The sequence below is a fragment of the Tiliqua scincoides genome, chromosome 13, assembly GCF_035046505.1.
Source record: "Tiliqua scincoides isolate rTilSci1 chromosome 13, rTilSci1.hap2, whole genome shotgun sequence".
In the NCBI taxonomy this organism is placed as follows: Eukaryota; Metazoa; Chordata; class Lepidosauria; order Squamata; family Scincidae; genus Tiliqua; species Tiliqua scincoides.
The window spans coordinates 12,142,904-12,161,620 of NC_089833.1; the positions used below are offsets into that span (position 1 = coordinate 12,142,904).

At 58.2% G+C, this 18,717-nt stretch overlaps 2 protein-coding genes across 2 annotated transcripts in view; both read right to left on the reverse strand.

The window, feature by feature from the left end:
- Nucleotides 1-403: 403 nt before the first annotated feature.
- Nucleotides 404-2,700, reverse strand: PAM16 (presequence translocase associated motor 16). The gene is made up of 5 exons (XM_066640530.1): nucleotides 2,488-2,700; nucleotides 2,327-2,411; nucleotides 2,111-2,250; nucleotides 842-907; nucleotides 404-563 (listed from the first exon to the last, which is right to left on the reverse strand). The coding sequence occupies exons 1-5, from the start codon at nucleotides 2,683-2,685 to the stop codon at nucleotides 471-473; spliced, it is 582 nt and encodes a 193-aa protein (XP_066496627.1). The 5' UTR covers nucleotides 2,686-2,700; the 3' UTR covers nucleotides 404-470.
- A 1,597-nt stretch (nucleotides 2,701-4,297) lies between these two features.
- Nucleotides 4,298-18,717, reverse strand: part of CORO7 (coronin 7) — a 65,288-nt gene continuing 50,868 nt past the window's right edge. The window contains exons 10-28 of the mRNA XM_066640529.1: nucleotides 12,851-12,905; nucleotides 12,636-12,693; nucleotides 12,363-12,508; nucleotides 12,178-12,273; nucleotides 11,684-11,812; nucleotides 10,933-11,056; nucleotides 10,492-10,667; nucleotides 10,147-10,255; nucleotides 9,699-9,785; nucleotides 9,371-9,513; nucleotides 9,032-9,136; nucleotides 8,591-8,676; nucleotides 8,339-8,480; nucleotides 8,033-8,122; nucleotides 7,555-7,671; nucleotides 6,170-6,305; nucleotides 5,818-5,909; nucleotides 5,546-5,632; nucleotides 4,298-5,275 (exon numbers count right to left, since the gene is read on the reverse strand). Coding sequence (XP_066496626.1) covers nucleotides 5,270-5,275; nucleotides 5,546-5,632; nucleotides 5,818-5,909; nucleotides 6,170-6,305; nucleotides 7,555-7,671; nucleotides 8,033-8,122; nucleotides 8,339-8,480; nucleotides 8,591-8,676; nucleotides 9,032-9,136; nucleotides 9,371-9,513; nucleotides 9,699-9,785; nucleotides 10,147-10,255; nucleotides 10,492-10,667; nucleotides 10,933-11,056; nucleotides 11,684-11,812; nucleotides 12,178-12,273; nucleotides 12,363-12,508; nucleotides 12,636-12,693; nucleotides 12,851-12,905 — 1,984 coding nt within the window. The 3' untranslated portion in view covers nucleotides 4,298-5,269. The remainder of the gene's footprint in view (nucleotides 5,276-5,545; nucleotides 5,633-5,817; nucleotides 5,910-6,169; nucleotides 6,306-7,554; nucleotides 7,672-8,032; nucleotides 8,123-8,338; nucleotides 8,481-8,590; nucleotides 8,677-9,031; nucleotides 9,137-9,370; nucleotides 9,514-9,698; nucleotides 9,786-10,146; nucleotides 10,256-10,491; nucleotides 10,668-10,932; nucleotides 11,057-11,683; nucleotides 11,813-12,177; nucleotides 12,274-12,362; nucleotides 12,509-12,635; nucleotides 12,694-12,850; nucleotides 12,906-18,717) is intronic.

Consider the following 18,717-nt stretch of genomic DNA (forward strand, 5'->3'; position numbering starts at 1 on the left):
AGTGTTCCATGGCACAGTGGTTGAAAATGGCTGATGGAAGGTGGCTGTGTTCTTTCCTGGTTGCTGAGCTCCAGCAGCCTGAAAAGCCAGGAAGCTGGCAGAAGCTGATACCAGATTTCAGCTGGGAACAGCTCCTGCCCTACCCCTTGCAGGCCTGGCAACAAGCTGCAGGAACAAAAGTTTTGTTCCAGGTTTTGGAAGTAGATTGTAACACAAAACTACACACTCCAAAGCTGCTTGACAAAGGAAGGCACCTCTCACATAGCCCAGGGAAAGGGGCCACTCTGTTCTCACTATCCCTGCTCCAGGTCCTGGACAACAGGCAAGGCAGAGCCAAACCCTCCTGATACACCCTGCACCCCCTCCCTCCTCTGCAAAGAATTCAAAGCCCACAGTCAAGCGCTACATAAAGAGAAATTTATTAGTTGGCTATAACTTAAAGGGAGGCTGGTGGGATGTAGAAGATGGTGCTACGTGTCTGGCTTGCGCTCTGGGTCTTGTTCTCTCCGTTGCTGGGACTGGATCCGCAGCTCTTCATCCAGCCGTTCTTTGGCTCTCACCACCTACAGGGCAGAGAGCTGGCAGCTCAGCACTGATTCTGGTGGGCAGTTGGCAAAATGCGAAGGTGCTTGCATAGAAGGAGAGGTGATGCACCAGGGGCAGCCAGCCAGCAGGGGGCAGCACAAGCCCTTGCCTCAAAGTCAAGCTCTGGAGGTCATGGAGCCCAGGCAGAGACCCTGTGGCTGACAGTCTCCAGGAGGCCCCAGTGGACAGACACACTGCCCAGACCTTCCACAGAGCAGGGCTGGCCAGAGGAGACAAGCTGTCAGCTCCCACTTACCTTGGACTGCAGGTAAAAGGAGCCACCCACAGACTTGTCATTCACTTTAAATAAGTGTTCATAGTTCTGCCAAAGAAAAAGGAGCAAGGTTGGCATGTGCAGATGGCCCCCCTCCCAGCATACAACAAAATGGGCAGATTTCCTGGAAAGGGTGTGTGTGTGTGTGTGTGTGTGTGTGTGTGTGTGTGTGTGTGAAAGAGCAACCCTGGCAGATCCATTGGAGAGTCCTGAAATGGGGCAGAATGGGAGCAGTCCTGTCCTGCCCTGCTCTTCCCACCCTATCCCAGCATCTGGCCAGATACACTACTCTTCTGAGCCAGAGATGCCACATAAACCACACAGCTGCAGGCAGCTTTGTCCGGCGTCATGAACATGGCACATCCTCTCATAAAGAGAGCCAGAATGGTGTAGCGGTTTGGGAGTTGGACTGACCTGGAAGATCCAGGTTCTTATCAGCACAGTTAAAGACAGAGGTGCTCTTCCTGTCCCCCTTTGGTCACCCTAGGCACGCCAAGTTGCTGAAAACAGCACAGGAGCGAGGCAGGAAAGGAAGTGGGCAATGTGGGTGGGTGTCTTCACAGTCACGCAGAGTGACTAGAGCTGGCGGCCCCTGCTTGGGGAGGGGCTGTATCTGGGGCCTCTCCAAAGGAGGTGAACCCAAAGGGTGCCTCCGCCTAGGGTGACCAGATCCAAAGCGCACAGGAGTGAGGCAGGCAAAAGAAGTGGGCAACCCCAGGTATGTGTATGGGGCCTCCTTAGTCACGTAGGGTGCCCAGAGCTGGCCACCCCTGCTTAAGGGGCAGCATCTGGGGCCTCTCCAAAGGGGGTGAACCCAAAGGGTGCCCCTGTGTAGGGTGACCAGAGTCACAGGAGCGAGGCAGGGAAAGGAGTGGATGGGAGTCTCCACTGTAAGGCAAGGTGCCCAGAGCTGGCCACCCCTGCTTAGGGGGAGGGGCTGCATCTGGGGCCTCTCTCCGAAGGGGGTGACCCAAAGGGTGCTCCTGGGTAGGGTGACCAGAGCCACAGGAGTGAGGCAGGAAAGGTGAGGACAGTGGTCAGGCAGGGTGCCCAGGGCTGGCCACCCCTGCTTGGGGAGGGGCAGCATTTGGGGCCTCTCCAAAGAGGGTGACAACAAAGGGTGCCCCTGTGCAGGGTGACCAGAGCCCCAGGAGCGGCGCAGGGAAAGGAGTGGGTGGGGGTCTCCAGCCCCCAAGGGCGGCTTTGGGTAGGGTCACCCTGCGAGGAGCCCACCCCCAGGCGGGGGGCTACCTTCTGGATGTCCTCGGGGTTGAGGCTGGAGACGTTGAGGATCTGCTGGGCCTCCTGCAGGCTGACGCCGGAGAGGGAGGAGGAGGCGACCCCCTGCCGGGGCTCCGCGTGGCCTCGCGCGCCCGCCGCTGCCTGGCTCGCTGCGGGAAGAGCCTGGGTCAGCCGCCGGGCCTGGGCCTGGGCCTGGGCGCCCCCCACCTCCTGCCCCCCACCTACCTGCGAACTCCTGCCGCAGCGCCCGGGCGAAGGCCCTGCCCACCACCTGCGCGCCCGCCAGCAGGATCTGCGCCACGTACCGGGCCTGCAAGGGAAGCACAGCCGCTCAGCTCGGCCCGGCGCGGCCCTTCCCGGCCGCAGGCCCCCGCTCGCGTACTCACCATGCCTCCCCGCGGCCCCCCGGAAGTCCCCTCCGCACTTCCGGCGCCGCTCCGCCCCTCCCCCGCGGCTCTATGGTGCCGCACCATAGAGCGGTGCGGGCAGAGCGGCGCCCGGCACAGCGGCCCCCGGTGGCTGGAGGAGCGCTGTGCGGCTTGCAGGCTCAAGGGTGGGGTGCTGTCTCCAGCAGCCCACCCCATAAGAAGAGCTGGACCAGGCCACAGGGGGCCCAGCTAGGCCGGCCTCCTGCACCTCCCACCAGAGGGAGCCCGCAAGGGGCCTGCCTCCTGCTGCCACTCCCCCTGAACCTGGCATTTGGAGGTCATCGGCCACTTCCAGTGGCAGGGAGTTCCACAGATACCCGTCATCTACAAGGGCCTGCGCTCTGCGCAAGAGGGCCAGCGTGACGGCTCTGGGCACCCTGCGCGTCTATGGAGACCCTCACCCACCCACCAGGGTCGCCCACTTCTTTCTCCCTGCCTCGCTCCTGCACTCCCATCAGCGGCACGGCATGCTTAGGGTTGCCAGATGTAAAAGGGGACAGAGTGCCTCTACCTTCAACTAGGGCGACCAGATCCAAAGGGGGGACAGAGCGCCTCTGCCCTCTCTCAGGGTTGCATGCTTCTTTCTCCCTGCCTTGCTCCTGTGCTCCTATCAGCAGCACGGCATGCTTAGGGTTGCCAGATATAGAAGGGGACAGAGTGTCCCTGCCTTTAACCACTGTATAGAAGAGGAGATTTTGGTCAGTGCCACTTTTTAAGCCCTTCCATGTTGAGCTGCGCCTGCCAAAATTCTCCCTTCTGTACAACGGTTAAAGGTAGAGGTACTCTTGTCCTCCACTGTATCTGGCAACCCTAGTTAAAGGTAGAGGCACTCTGTCCCATTTTGTATCTGGTAACCCCAGACATGCAGACGTTGGGCGAGGAGGGAAGCATTTTCTGGAAGGAGGCGAAGTGAGAGAGGCAAAGGGGCCTCTCTTGCCAGCCAAGCACGCAAATACCCCACCTGAAAGGCGGCTGGCAGCTTGGCTGGGGCGGCCAAGAACCAAGAGGACGGAATGTATGCTGGGTGATGGTGCCCCAGAAAAGGCTGATGGGGGTGGGGTCTGAGTGGCAACCGGGGGGGCCACAAGGTGACTGCAGTGTGGGCTGTGTGACAGTAGGGCTTCCTCTGGGTGGGGCACAGACATGTACAAGAAGCCAGGAGGGCACTCCCGGTGGAGTAGATGTACGTGCTGGACAATGAAAGGAACTATGGGGAGGGGGCAGTGCTTTCATGTTACAATCACATGCACAGAAGGCAGACACTGGTTTTGCACCACCAAGGAAGCCAGCAAGGCAATTCTAACAGTCCGCTTCCGCTTCTTCTGGAATGGGATCTTTCCTCTGCAGCCAGGGCTGCACGAACCATGTGTTATCCACCCCAGGAAAAAGGAGCCCTGCCCTGCTCCCTTCAGTTCAACCCAGCCTCCAACTCCCTCTCTTGCATTGGCCCAGGACAATGCCTACTGCAGGCCTGGGTCTGAGCCCTGGCTGGGAACTGCACAAAACCCTGATAAATTGTGGCTGCTGTTGGCTCTGAACAATAAGAACATAAGCAGCCCCACTGGATCAGGCCATAGGCCCATCTAGTCCAGCTTCCTGTATCTCACAGCGGCCCACCAAATGCCCCAGGGAGCACACCAGATCACAAGAGACCTGCAAGGCTTCCTGGGAACTGTAGTTAAGAACATAAGGACAGCCCCACTGGATCAGGCCATAGGCCCATCTAGTCCAGCTTCCTGTATCTCACAGCGGCCCACCAAATGCCCGAGGGAATAGCATTTGCACAAGACACAACCCTGTTTAATAATAAGCCACTGAAGATGCCAACATCTACACAGAGTCTGGTATTCCACAACAAAGGTTTGGCAGACAATGCATGTGTCAGCAGCGCTGGGCACACAGAACCGCACCGCTGGAGCCTGGACGCATCACGGTGGACAAGCAGGCCCAAGGACCTGCTGGCGCGAAGTGCACTCCGCCAGATTCACATAGCTTGCAGCCCAAAAGCTGGTCAGACAGGGAGGAATGTCTGCAGAGTCCGAGACGACACCCCTGATGTGTGCTCCACGGCACTTCTGAGTAGCCCTTGAACAAGCTGGCCCTTGAGGAAGGAGGCTGCAGGCAATCGAGGGGGCACAGCCAGCCCTTTGTTTGGCCCAGAGTGCAGCCAGGAAACAGACAGGCAAAAGGGGTGCAGCAGGGCCAGGGTCCTTCTGTTCAACACCACATCAGGTCCACTCAGGGGCTTGTGCAGAAGAGTGTCTGGCATTCACAGGGCTCCAGATACCCACGCAGGCCCCAGCCCAATGTGCTTAAGGCTCAGGGGGAGGCTGGCTTCCAGCCTGCAAAAGGTCAGGCCACCCCCAAGGTTCCACTGCAGCCACGCAACCTGTGGTAGAGGCACAGTATCCAGCACCTGTCCCGGCTTGTGGGCACAGCTGATCCCTGCCCAGCATGATGGCAGAGGTAGGAGGGCCGGAGGGTTGGGCTGGGAGGAGTGGAAGCCCACTGACAGGGATCTCAGCACTTGGTAGGCAGGTAGGAAGGTAGCACCCAGCTCAGCAGCAGCGTGGGAACAGACAGGCCTTTGGAGACGGAGTGGTTCACCTGCAGGACGGCACGTGTGGTGAAGGAGCGCTCCAGTTGACAGGGAGACATGATCCAGTTTGGCCCGGCACGGGAAGGCAGGAGTGGTGGGTGAGCCAGAAAGAGGGTGACCTTCTGGCTCCACCTCTCATGGTTACTCCTGCAGGGAAATAAACAGTCAGCAGGCAGAGAACAAACAACCAACACTTGGGACTGGACTGTGGCCAGGAAGTGAAAAGGGGGCTCAGAAACTGGTCTGGGGAGGTAGTGTATCACACTGAGATAGACCAGCAGCCCCCCCCCCCCCCCGCACAGCAGACGGTCCCTGAGGGTTGGGGGGAAATGTTGGCAAAGGTGCAAGGTGCTAACAGAGTAACAACCTCCACACCCCCTGCTCGGCCATGCACCGAGCAAGGCTCCTCCTACCCACCCACTCCTCTTCATCCACGCCTTCAAAGGAGTCCTGGGGGAGGGGGTCCTCTCGATTGCCCAGCTTGGCCACCATCGCGTTGAGAAGCTGCAAGAGGAGCAGGGGTTTGTTGTGCTGCCTTCCTGGGGTGCTTTCAAAGCACTTGTCCCGGGGGTCTCCCGGGGCGGGAGACGGTGCATGCTGGGCCCAGGGACTGCATGCCCCAAGGGGAAAGGAAGGCTCCCATCCCCTCCCAGCCCAGGCTGCCATGGGAAGAGTCCCTGCAGTGTCACCTCCTCTTTCTTCTGCTCATCCGACTTCTCCTCCAGGTAGACGGAAGACGGGACATACTTCCTGCTGGGAATGTCCTTTGGGGCTTCACTTACTGGGGACAACATGCAAACGAAGACACTTGAAGCTGCCCCATTCCAGGTGGGACTGGCAGCTCTCTGGGGCCTTCCTCAGAAGCTGCTCCCCAAGACCCTCTTTCAGTGGGAGAAGGGCCTTGGGTGGCTGAGCCCTTCCCCCCTGCCAAAGCTACCTGTCAGGGCCACTTCTAGCACCAGGCACTGTGCCCATCTCCAGCCAACGAAACCTTCTGAGCCCCACATTGGTCTCCTGCCACCCCCTTCCACCCCCTCGCACCTGGAGTCATGCCTTTGGGCTGCAGATTGATCTTGCGGTGCTGCCCATCAGCGCCCTTCAGCCAGGCAGCAGCTGATAGTGCAGGTTCCCACCAGGCCTCTGTGGGCGGGAAAAGGTCATCCTGGAAGAACTCTTTCTGGGGGGAGAAGGAGAGAGAAGGGCTCAGGGGGCCCTCTTAGAAGCGCAGGCACCCTTGGACTCTGGTGCGCGCCGTCCGATCTGAAGATGGAGGCAATGCGAGCGCCATGCTCCAATGAATGTTGGGAGGTACCAGGGTGGGATGCTGGGCCCTGGCTAAAGAGGCACAGAGAGCTCCTGCAGACTCCCAAGGAAGCCTCTGGGACTGAGCTGGGCCAGGCCAGGCCAGCCTGGCCCCGGCGTGAATGAGATGCGGACCTGCAAACTGCAAGATGCAGGGGAGTGGAAGGAATGGGCTTCCCTCCCCATGGAGGGAAAGTGGGTGTGGGAAGAGACCCAGGGAATCGCACAACTTTGCAAGTGCTCTGGGGTGAGCTGCGACGCCCCCAGGTGTGTGGATGGTACCACCAAGCTATTCCGGAGGGTAGAAACTCAAGTGGACTGCAAAGGGCTCCACGGGACCCCCCCCCCCAAGCTGAGCAAACAGGCAACAAAACAGCAGAGCAATAGCCCTGGAAGGAGTTGAGCCAGCTCCGCATGCACACTACAGGTGGGTTGGCTGCACTACAGGTGCACTATAGGTGCAACCCACTACAGGTGGGTTGGTTGTTTTTTTTTTCCCATTTTTTATGTTCTTATAACCAGGGGACATCCACTAAAATTAGTGTTGGGAGAGTTAGAACAGACAAAAGAAAATATTTCTTTACCCTGTGGTTGGTCTATGGAACTCTTTGCCACATGAGGTGGTGATGGCGACTGGCCTGGACGCCTTTAAAAGGGGATTGGACAAGTTTCTGGAGGAAAAATCCATTACGGGATACAAGCCATGATGTGTATGCGCAACCTCCTGATTTTAGAAATGGGCTATGTCAGAAGGCCAGATGCAAGGGAGGGCACCAGGATGAGGTCTCATGTTATCAGGTGTGCTCCCTGGGGCATTTGGTGGGCCGCTGTGAGATACAGGAAGCTGGACTAGATGGGCCTGTGGCCTGATCCAGTGGGGCTGTTCTTATGTTCTTATGCACTGATCCGGAAAGGATCTCTTTTGGACACGGGACCTGGCATGGCATAGCAGGGAAAAGCAGAGACTGCAAGGCTGGGAATGGGCTGGAAATGGTTCAAAAATAGGGCAGGTCTATGAACACAGTGGGGCTTAGGCAAGGCAAGGCAACTTCTGGAGTCCAGGGTTCTCCCACCCCAGCCGACAACCCCGGAACCAGAGCCCAAAGGCCTGTCCCAAACGCTACCTTCACCCGAGGGACCCGGAAGGCCACCGGTTCAATGGAGCTCTGCCTGAGACGCAGGGCCCGAGCGATCTCAACGTCGTGGACATCACACTCGGTCTTGGGCAGGAACTGGAAGCCCTGGGGAAAGGCAGAGGACAGGAGCCGTGGATGTGCCACCCTTGGCAAGACATGTGACGCAGAGCTGCACTCTGCTTCAGTGCCTCTGAAGGCAGCCCTTGGTCATAGCTCTTGGGGCACAGCACATCTGCTGTGCTAACCGTCGGCCACAAGAGGGCGGGTTGGAAGTGCGGTTCCCTGACGGGAAAGGCTTCCGAGACAAGGTCCTGGCAACACCCTTCTTAAGACCCACCCTGCAGGCCCCCAATCCTGCTCAGGCTTCCGTTCAGCCAAAGGGAAGACGGTCCAGCCTGGCGAGGAGTTCTGGACAACCAGGAAGCCTGCTGAATATGCGTAGCGCCCTCCCCCCCTTGAGCCTCACCTTGTGGGGGTCACTGGATAGGAAGCTGTTGCATTCCAGGAAGAAGGGTGCTTCTGGGACCACCTCATAGATGAACACTCTGGTGTCGCCCTAAACGCATGGCAGAGGAAAGAGGCTGGAGTGACCCGGGGCGGGGCGGGGCAAAGAGAGTGGCAGCCTTGTCCTTCCCAGGCTGCTTGGCTCCAGTGGGTGGAGGGTCAGGCTCCCAGAGGGTGCGAACACCCTTCCTGCCTGAAGACCCGCCCCAGGGAATGCTGGGACGGAGACCCGCCCCAACAGTGCATCGCCACCTGATCTCGCACGCACCTTGCCTGTAAGGAAGAGGACGCCTGTGTCTGAGTCGTAGAAGGGGATGAGCGTCGACGGGGAGACATCCAGGCTCGCAACGGCCACCGGGCCGGCAGCCAGCGACTCTGCCTGGAGCAGGGAGAGCTGGCGCTCACTGCGACTGAGGAAAGAGGAGGGCAGGCCAAAGCTGGGATCAGCCAGCCCGGCTCCGTCCCTACAAGCGGTATTGGGGTGGGGTGCACAGGGAGGAGAAACCTGCCAATTCCTCACCTGTCGAAGCCTGACACCAAGAGATACCTGCCATTGCACACCCAGATGATGCGTGCGCCCCGCCCTCCCTCAGGGCCCGGGCCTTCCTGTCACAGAAGGGAGAGAGAGGCCTGAGACACATGTGCAGCCCGGCAACCTGACCAGCTCCTGTGAGCAGCACAGCATCTACTCTCTCCCCACCATGCTTGGCCCAGCCCTTCTCCCAGACATGCTCAGGGCCTCATGTGCCCCACTTCTTTAGCCCTGTGTTGGTTGCCTTGGCCCAGCTGCTGACCAGGATTCCAGGGGCTCTCCCACCACCACCCCTCCTTGAGATTTTTCCAGCTGAATCTGAAACTCAATGCGCAAGCTCCAAGCCACCCTTCCCCAGCACGGTAGGGCAACGCTTCGTTGCACAGGACATCCCTTGACTCCAGACCGGGTTCACCAAGCCTTGCTCACCTGCAGAGGCTGCGCAGACTTCCTAGGTTCATAGACCCGCACTTTGCCATCCTTGCTGACTGTGGCCAGGTGACGTCCGTCGGGGCTCCAGGCCAGGCTGAAGATCTGAAAGGCCCCAAAGGAGGTCAGGCCTCTAGCCTTGTTCATGGGCCTCTGGTTCAACAAGCTTCCAGGAAGATGGGTGACACTGGGTGACAGCCAATGACCTATCTGGCTTTCCTTGGAGACCCCCTACAGCCCCAGCTGATCTGTAGGACTTCTCTGTGAAGACACAGGAAGAGCCTCTCAAAGGTTTTCTGTTTCCCCAGCTGGCCAGTGGTAGGCTGTTGCCCTCCCTACCTGGTCCCGGTGCCCATCCAGGCACAGCTCCTGCTTCCCGGCACGCACATCCCAGATGCGGACGCTCATGTCATAGGAAGAGGAGGCCAGGATGTCTGCAGCCAGCGGGTGGAACTTGATGGAGTAAATCTTCTCTGTGTGCCCTTGGAAGGAAGGAAGGCAGGCAGGAGGGCTGCAGCTTGCAAGACTGCCAAGAGCCCCGCAGACCTCTCTGCCCCACCACAGAGAGACCGACGGCCCAGTCACCCAAGTGGGCAGGAGCAGTGGAGGGTTTCCAGCCACCAAAAGGGGAGTCCCACTGCCCCAGTCCCAGCAGCCCCTTCCTCACCTCGCAGCACCACTTCAGGCTCCAGTAGTGTCTTCTGCAGCCCTTCGGATCCGATCCGCCACAGACGGATCTTGGCATCGTCTCCAGCTGCACCAGGGGAGCAAGAGAGACCTGCTGAGTGAAGAGCTGGCAAAGGGGACCCCAAAGGCTGCACCTTGTGCTCATCACGCCCATGGATTCCGTGTCTTATTTACAGTGAAGCTGTATTGCGATGTCAATGACATGATGCGCTTGTTTATTAAACGGTTTGTTCCACAAGCATCACAATCTGTGTCGCTTCAGGCTTTTTCTAATCGACTGAGAACTCTGCCGTCACCCTGAGCCAGCACAGCAAAGCACAGGAGAGGCTCTGGGGCACCAGCCCTAGGAAGACGCCTCCTCCATCTTCCCCTCCAGCCTCCTGGCTGGTTCTGCCTCATAGCCAGGAATCCAAAGGGAGAAGACGTACCAGTCGCCAGGCGCTGCAGGTCAAAGGGGTCCCAGCAGAGATCCGAGACGGGTGCCCCGTTCTGGATGGTGGGCATGGACGTATCGGGGAGGCGGCCTGGTTTGGACAGCTGAGGGAGAAGCACTGAGTGAGGTGGAAAGGCAGATGTTCCTACTCAACCTGTGGGCACTATTTTCTGAACCCAGTGGGCCACCATGGGTTTCTTAACCAACATGGCAGGAGAGTGACAGGGCTCTTGGGTTGCGTCTGATTTTGTTACCTCAGGAAGGGATGAACCACACAGCTACCCACGGGAAGCAGTCTGGTTGCCTCTGAAGGGTCTTCCAGCTGCCACCCCCCCCTTACCTCCAGAATGGCCACTTGTCCTCCTGCAGACAGCAGAGGGACTGCGACGCGTTGACGGTTGGCAGAGAAGCCATCACACTCCCCTGGCGTGGTGAGGTTCAGCCCTCGGAGGTTGGTGATGTGGGTGTTGCGGTGCAGGACAGCGCCCTGGATGTGACGGAACCCGGAGCTGGGGCCTGAGCAGAGGTGGGCAGGGTGCGTGAGTGAGGTGGCCTCCAATGGGGCAGGTGACTGTTGGAGCGGCTGGTTTCCCCCTGCTGGAAACTGCTGGCTCTATTCTGTGGTGAGCCCCAGATTGGTGGAGGTCCCAAGGAGCTTCCTCAACAGACCGGGGTGTGTGTGTGTGTGTGTGTGTGTGTGTGCTAGGAGTGCTCAACACAGGACTGTCCATCCCCCAAACAAGGCACCACCCTAGTGTGGGTGAAAAGCAGGCACACTTACCCAGAATGCTCTGCAGCGATCTCTGGCTCGAGCTGGAGGCAAAGCCACTGGTGGCCGAGAGAGATGGGGCTGTGCTAGACGGAGATGTCAGGGAGCTGGTGGGAGAGGACAGGCCACTGCCAGCCTGGGACAGGAGCAGACACCTCAGGAGAACAGGAGAACCTCAGGGACAGGAGAACCCACCACGTTCCAACTAAGCATGTCAAGGGCAAGGAGGGAGGATGACACCAAGGGAGGAGTCTTGGACTAGGGGGAGCGAGAGGGGGGAATAATGGGCTGCAGACTCTGGGAAACCTGGGAGAGGGAGCCTCAGGGAGATTTGGAGCAGGGCAGAGTTGAGGGGCCTTGCATGAGCTCCTCTGAAAAGGGCTGCATCCCTGGACTCATCCTGGCCTGCCCTTCCCTTGCACTGAGAGCCACTGTGCTTCCAGGCCCCACTCAGGCGGCCACGCTTGCTCATGCCTCCCCAAAGTGCAGGGCAGGCTTTCCTTCCCTTTCCTTCCTTCTTGGGGCAGGGGCTTGCAATATTCCTTCTTTCCACCTGCCCCTGCAGCTACCCTCCTGCCCCAGGAGATTGGAAGATCTGATTGATCCCCAAAGACACACAGCCAGCCAGCACTGGAGAGCATTTCGGCTGCCACTGGGACCTGCGTTCATAGCCGGGGGGGGGGTGAACCATGCCTGGGAATGGTGTGGAGCTCCGGAGCTGCCCTCCCACCCAATCAGTCTTCTCCTCTGAGTGGCCTCTTACACTTATCCCAAGATCCTCGGGCTGGTTTTCTGCCTCTGCTGCTTGACTTTCTTGCCTGGGCTTCGGAAGACAGGCAGAGGTGAACGCCTGGCTGGGCCTGTGGGAAGGGTGCAGGCTGATCCTCTCTACCTGGAGGAGGGAGGAGGAGAAGTCACAAAAGCCAGGGCGGGAGGGCAGTATCTCTGCCAGGAGCCACCTCTGGGGCAGGGTGGCCCCCCCCACTTGTCTCCTGGTGTCTCTAGCCATACAGCAGGTGCCACAAGGCTGCTGCCTGAAGTCCTGAGGAGGTCCCTGCTTCTGCCCCACACCCAGGAAGGGGCAGGAGGAGCCTGAGTGGAGCAGAGGCCTCTCCAGAAGCGTGTAGCAGGGGTGCAACGGTCACCTCCCACCCAGCCCCTGCCTCTCCCTCTCTGGTGCAACCCTGGGTATTTGGGGGACCTTCTCCAAGCGGCCCCTGGAAGGGATGAAGGCCTCCCCCCTGCTGCCGTTCTCACCTGGCTGTTGTCTCCAGCCCACCAGGCCTGCGCAGACCCTGCAGGGATGTTTCCGGCACACTTGGGGAACAAATCTTCATGGAACTCCTGGGTCGACTGCAAGACAGACACTTCTGTGGTCAGCGGGCCTGGGGTTGATGGGACGGCTCTCCGCTTCTCCCCCTGCCCACTGCTGGCCCCCTTACCTTCCGGGGCACGGTGTAACTGATAGGAACAATGGCTGAGTCTGTCAGCTGCAGGACCCGCATCACCTCGCAGGCCATGACATCCAGCGCCAGCTGGGGCACTTGAGCGACTCCAAGGGACTTGTTCTCTGTCAGGCACTGGTTGACTGGGCAATGAGAGGGTGAGGGTTAGGGGGGCAGGCGCAGGGCCCTCAGTGGCTGGGATCCCCCTCACCTTCCTCACACTGCTGGCCTGAGTCATGCCAGGAGGGGGCTCTTGGTGGCCAGACTCACCTTGTGTCAGCGCCGGCTGCCCAGGCAACACTTCATAGCAGAAGAGCGTGCTCTCACCCTGCAAGGCAACAGGCACAGTTGGGCTCCTGCCTCTGCAGACCTTCCTCCCTGGCCCACAGCTGGCTGTCCCATTGCTGGCTTATGAATGTGAAATGGGGAGGGGAAGCATGCACAGGCTAGGACCCCCCCCCCCAGGAAAACAGAGGGCCCCTTACCTTGCCCGCCAGGACCAGGAGGCCAGTGTTGGGATCAAAGAGTGGGACCAAGGTCCTGGAAGACAACAGAGGCACAGTCAGGATGTGGGAGAAGAGCCAGAGCCACACAGAAGCCCCAGCACTGATCCCCCCCACACACACACAAAAGGCCTGGCAGGAAGCAGGAGAAGCTGACTGTGCTCCTCCAGGACCAGCTACAGCAAAAACCTAAACACCAACACTCTACGACTGGCCAGTCTGACTGGAGAGAATCACAACCAGAGCTGAGAGGGTCCCAAGTCAAGTGCCCCAGAAAACCCCCAGTCCTGGCACCCTGCAGCTGTTTGACAGTCTCCTGCACCCTCAGTTAATCCCACCCTTCATTCATGCCCCCCCAGCCTAGAACACCTCCCTGAATCCCGTCAAGCCCCTCCCCAAATGGAAGCCGTAAGCATCCCTGTCAGGGCTGGGGTGGCCCCAGGAGCTGGTAACCAGAGGCACCCATCAGCCCCCCCCCTCCAGCTGGGGTCAGAACCTACTGCAGGGAGGCGGGTCAAGGAAGCTTCATGACCATGCAGCCAATGAGCCAACAGCTGAGAGCGTGGGAAGGTCCCCTTATCAGCCTGGGCTTGCGGGTCACTGCTGGCTGGTGCAGGGGCGGACATGGCACTGCCTGCCTCTGCGGCCTGGCACAGCTGACTCCTGCCAAGGACAGCCAGGAGTGTCTGAGTCTCTGTTTGTAGGGGGTTTGTCCTTCCCCAGAATGACAGGGTCTTCAGGAAGGCCTGGACAACGAGCTGTGACACTGGAACCCACTCATTGCCCCCAGTTCAGAGAGCTTTGAAGTTTCAAAGACAAGGAATGCCAGGGATGGCCACTGGACCCTGAAAGCCTCTTTGTTTCTGCCAGAACCATACCTGGCACAGAGGTACCCAGATCCCTGGAGTCAGCCAGGAGGGGCAGTGGCCAGGGACCCCATGCCCACCGAGGGCAGGGCGACCAGGTGTCATAACAACAAAAGAGGATAAGGCAAACCAAAATGTAGGACATCCAAGAAAAATGTAGGGCACGACAAAATAAAAGCTAAAAACACTCCTATATTGATTTCATAAGAACATAAGAACAGCCCCACTGGATCAGGCCATAGGCCCATCTAGTCCAGCTTCCTGTATCTCACAGCGGCCCACCAAATGCCCCAGGGAGCACACCAGATAATAAGAGACCTGCAAGGCCTCCTGGGAATTGTAGTTAAGAACATAAGAACAGCCCCACTGGATCAGGCCATAGGCCCATCTAGTCCAGCTTCCTGGATCTCACAGCGGCCCACCAAATGCCCCAGGGAGCACACCAGATAACAAGAGACCTCACCCTGGTGCCCTCCCTTGCATCTGGCATTCTGACAGAGCCCATTTCTAAAATCAGGAGGTTGCGCATACACATCATGGCTTGTACCCCGTAATGGATTTTTCCTCCAGAAACTTGTCCAATCCCCTTTTAAAGGCGTCCAGGCCAGACGCCATCGCCACATCCTGTGGCAAGGAGTTCCACAGACCAACCACACGCTGAGTAAAGAAATATTTCTTTTGTCTGTAAATTCATGTAGTTAATTTAAACACTATAATAATAATTGAATATTATTTATTTTAAATAGGACTAAAAATAGGACATGTCCTGGAAAAAGAAGACATCTGGTCACTCTGACTGGGAGGCATCCAACAGATGGACCCTGGAACCTGTGCTTGGTTGCAGAAGTGGTACCAAGCATTTCACTGGGATAGATACTATGGAGGCCCAGCATGAGCCTTCTCCCCCCCCCAAAAGGCCCCCGCAGCCTGGTATCGGCAAAGGAACAGACATAGGCAGGCAAGTGCCCAAGTGGGCAGCAGCAACCAAGGACTGCAAGTTGCAGAAAAAGGCCTTGGAGCCATTACTGGAGGGAGGAGAGGAAATGCTGCCATTTGCAGTGTTCTGGGGCATCCCCCGGGGCCAGAAGGCTGCTTCGCCCTTGCCACGTCACTTGGGCTCATGGCCAGAGCCCTTGAGTGGGCAGACTGGTCCCAGTGGTGCCTCCCCCCCCCCCAGACAGGCTCGGCCGGTCCTTCCACCTCGTCACCCAAGGGCAGCAGAAGCCTGTCCAAGAGGCGGCGGCACGCCTGACTGGCTGCCTGATCATCCCGGCACGAGGCCTGATGGGCGCGGTGTTGGTGCCAGGGCATGGAGATGTGCTCAGATGAGCCGGGTGTCGAAATGGGCGGCAGGGCTGGGCTCAGGCTGTGCAGGAAGAGGGAGGGGCCGCCCTTTAAAATGCATTGACAGTATAGGTGAGCCGGTTTCCCCTATGAGTGCAAGTCAGGGGACAAAAAATGCTGATAAATCATAAACTCAACAGAAAAGGCCCATTGGTAGGAGGAGGGAAGAGTATGCCCAGGAGACAGAGGGGGGGTGCTCCCCCCCAAACTGTCAGCAGACAGGCAAGTAACAGTCTTGGAGACCAGAACTGGGCTGCAATACTGTACACACTTTCCTTAGACCTTGATGTTTGATCTGGTCATGGGACGATGGAAGGGCTACCTCATTGACCCACTTGTGTTTTTCCTTGACTCCCTCCTGGACTGGATGCCCTGGGCCAGAGGTGCCCCTGTTTGGTTTCCCTGGCTTGGAAGGCTGGTGATCCTGATCCGGTCTGGGGGGTCCAGACTCACTTCCTGGGATCACCAACCTTGCTAGTGAACCACCACCTCTGTGCTCTCCTGGGCCTGCTTGTGAGAGGGGCAGGGCAGGCAGGGAGAAGGACGCCCTGCAGCTGCCTGGGATGGAACCAAGGGTGCCAGCATGTCTAGTGATCTGTAGAGTTGTGAAGTCCGCCCAGCCACCTGCTTGAACTCTCCAGCTCAGCTCTCATATCTTCCTTTTCCTCTTTTGTAGCAGGGGCTGGTCCGACCTGACACCCAGATGATCCAACTCCTGCACCCTGGACAGAGTCCAGTGAGTTCCTCTCCTGGGTCCTTTGAAGCTAAGCAGGGTCAGGCCTGGTTAGTACTTGGATGGGAGACCGCCTGGGAATACTGGGCACTGTAGGCTTATACCATAGTCTTTCCATGCCCGATCTCGTCTGATCTCGTAAGCTAAGCAAGGTCAGGCCTGGTTAGTACTGGGATGGGAGACCGCCTGGGAACACCTGGTGATGTAGGCTTATACCATAGTCTTTCCATGCCTGATCTCATCTGATCTTGGAAGCTAAGCAGGGGCAGGCCTGGTTAGTACTTGGATGGGAGACCGCCTGGGAATACTGGGCGCTGCAGGCTTATACCATAGTCTTTCGAGACTGAAGGTTGCCAACCATTTTTTTTTTTTGCTGGGACACCTCCCACCATCTTTGAACAGTCAGGCTCAGATAGGGTTCAGAGGGCAGAAGGTCTGGTCTAGAGGGTAGAGCCTCCGTCTGCCTGAAGATAACATCCACAAGGACGCCAGTTCGAGGCCACCGGCACCGTGTGACCTTGAAGCAGCTGACAAGCTGAAGCCGAGTTATTCCATCTGCTCTGAGCGTGGGAGAATGGAGGCCAGAATGTGAAGCCAGATCTGAATGAAACACCTGAATGTAGTGGTTCTTGAAAGAAAGAACCTTCTTTCAATGGTAAAAATCCCTATTTAATAAGGGATTTAAATAAAGCCTGCCTATGTAAACCGCCTTGAATAAAGTCTTGAATAAAGACCAAGAAAGGCGGTATATAAATACCTGTTGTTGTTGTTGTTGTTATTATTATTATTATTCAGGGTTCAGGAAGACCCCTGCTGCCTCAGGGGTGCCACCAACACCACCAGGACCCTTGAGAATGCTCTTCTACCCCCTGCAGGGGGAGGCCCAGCCCACCTAGCACAGTAGAGGAGCAATTGTTGAGATGCAGGAGGCCCCGGGTCAAATCCCTGGCAACACCTCTGGCAAAGGAGCTCAGCAGGAAGACGAAGAAAGACCTCAGAGAGCTTATCAGGGCAGAGTGTCCTGGGTTGACTCAGTGTCAAGTGGCATCCTTGTGCCACGTTCTGGCCTTGCGCACTGCCAGGCTTTGGTGCAGCACAAAGGACGGCGAAGGCAAAAGCAGGCCTTCACATCTCCGAGGGAGGGAGGTTGTGCCCCCCACATACTGACTCTCCAAAGGGAAGCCAGCCAAGAGTGGCACAACTGGCTTGGCAAGTGAGGGAAGACCTGCCCTGTTTAGCCGGAGCTCCTTGCAGATGCCTTTGTCTTGAGTTCCTTGTTCTGTGTCTGAGGAATGCACAACTTTTCACGGACTCTTTCCTGAAGTACACGACTTGCTCTGCCTCACTCTCTCACACACATGTGTGCCATGGAGGAGAGGATGAGAGCCCCCCTCCCCCATAGTCTCCTACAGCAGGCACTCCTGGGCCAGGAGCAGCAATCTCTGCCCAGTGCTGGTCTGCCGATGCCCAGCGTCTGCCCAGATGGGGACTGGGAGCTGCTTTCCTGGATCCTGCTGGGTGGGAGGTCAACCTGCTGCTCACCAAGCAATGATCTGACTCTGAAGCCTGAGGTGCCCATGCCAGGCAATGGGCATTCAGCAAGTGACTGTGCCAGGAAGTGAACTCCCAGGGGGACCTTGTACATGGATGGTCTGGTGCACTGCTCTTAAGCCGGTGCATAGAAGAGAGTCGGCCTCTCTGTCTTCCTCCAGGGTGCTCCCAGAGCCTCCAGCCCATCTTGAGAGTTATGTCAATGGGTTATGTCAGAATGCCAGATGCAAGGGAGGGCACCAGGATGAGGTCTCTTGTTATCTGGTGTGCTCCCTGGGGCATTTGGTGGGCCGCTGTGAGATACGGGAAGCTGGACTAGATGGGCCTATGGCCTGATCCAGTGGGGCTGTTCTTATGTTCTTAACTACAATTCCCAGGAGGCCTTGCAGGTCTTCTTGTTATCTGGTGTGCTCCCTGGGGCATTTAGTGGGCCGCTGTGAGATACAGGAAGCTGGACTAGATGGGCCTATGGCCTGTTCCAGTGGGGCTGTTCTTATGAGAGGGCTGCAAGGGAAGGTGGTGTGGATCTGCCCAAGACCTGGGTACAGGGACTGGCACTGCCACCAGTGTCAAGTTGACAGGTCACCAGGAAAGGCAACCCAGACTCCTATGCTTGCTGCTCCCACCGAAGGAAGTTGTTCTGTGGGGCGATTGAGAGCAAAACACTTCAGGAAGGGGCTGGAGGGCCCTCTGAGCAAGCAGCCTCTCTGTTGACCTAAGATAAAGGCAGGAGAGGAAGCCAAACACCAGAGCTGGGCTGAGAACAAAGGCCTAGAGATCAGGTTCCAGTTGACATTTTTGTGGTTGCCCAGGTGGGGGAGTGACCACTGGTCTACGGGGGGGGGGGGAGGCAGAGGGGAGACCTCAAAGTGCTGCAGCAGCTGTGCACAGAGGGCATACACCTGGCACTGGCCCCAGCAGCCCTCAGGGCAGCCTGGGGGGGGGTGATCCTTAATATGAATGGCACTTCAATGTGATGAATAGATGCAGGGTGGCTGCTGCCCTTGGGGCACTGCACATCAGTGGGTCCAGACTGGACCCACACATGCGGGGGGGGGGCACTTCCTCCCAGGCCCTGGGCACAAGAGGGAGCCACAACTACACCACAGGGAGCCGAGGTGGTCCTTCAGAAAAGCTCCAAGGGCCGCAGAGGGGTGATAAGGACAAGGGTAAGGGACTGGGCACTGGAAGAGGTGCCCACTTGGCAGCTGGTGCCCGCGCAGGTGGCAGCCCCAGGTGTGCCATCCATTGGGACTGGGCAGGGGTGCCAAAAAAAGAGCCCAGAGCAGGATTTTGTCTTGGGGGGGGGCCAGCAAGCTGGCACTGGCCTGCTGGTGCCCCGCCCCCAGCCTGTG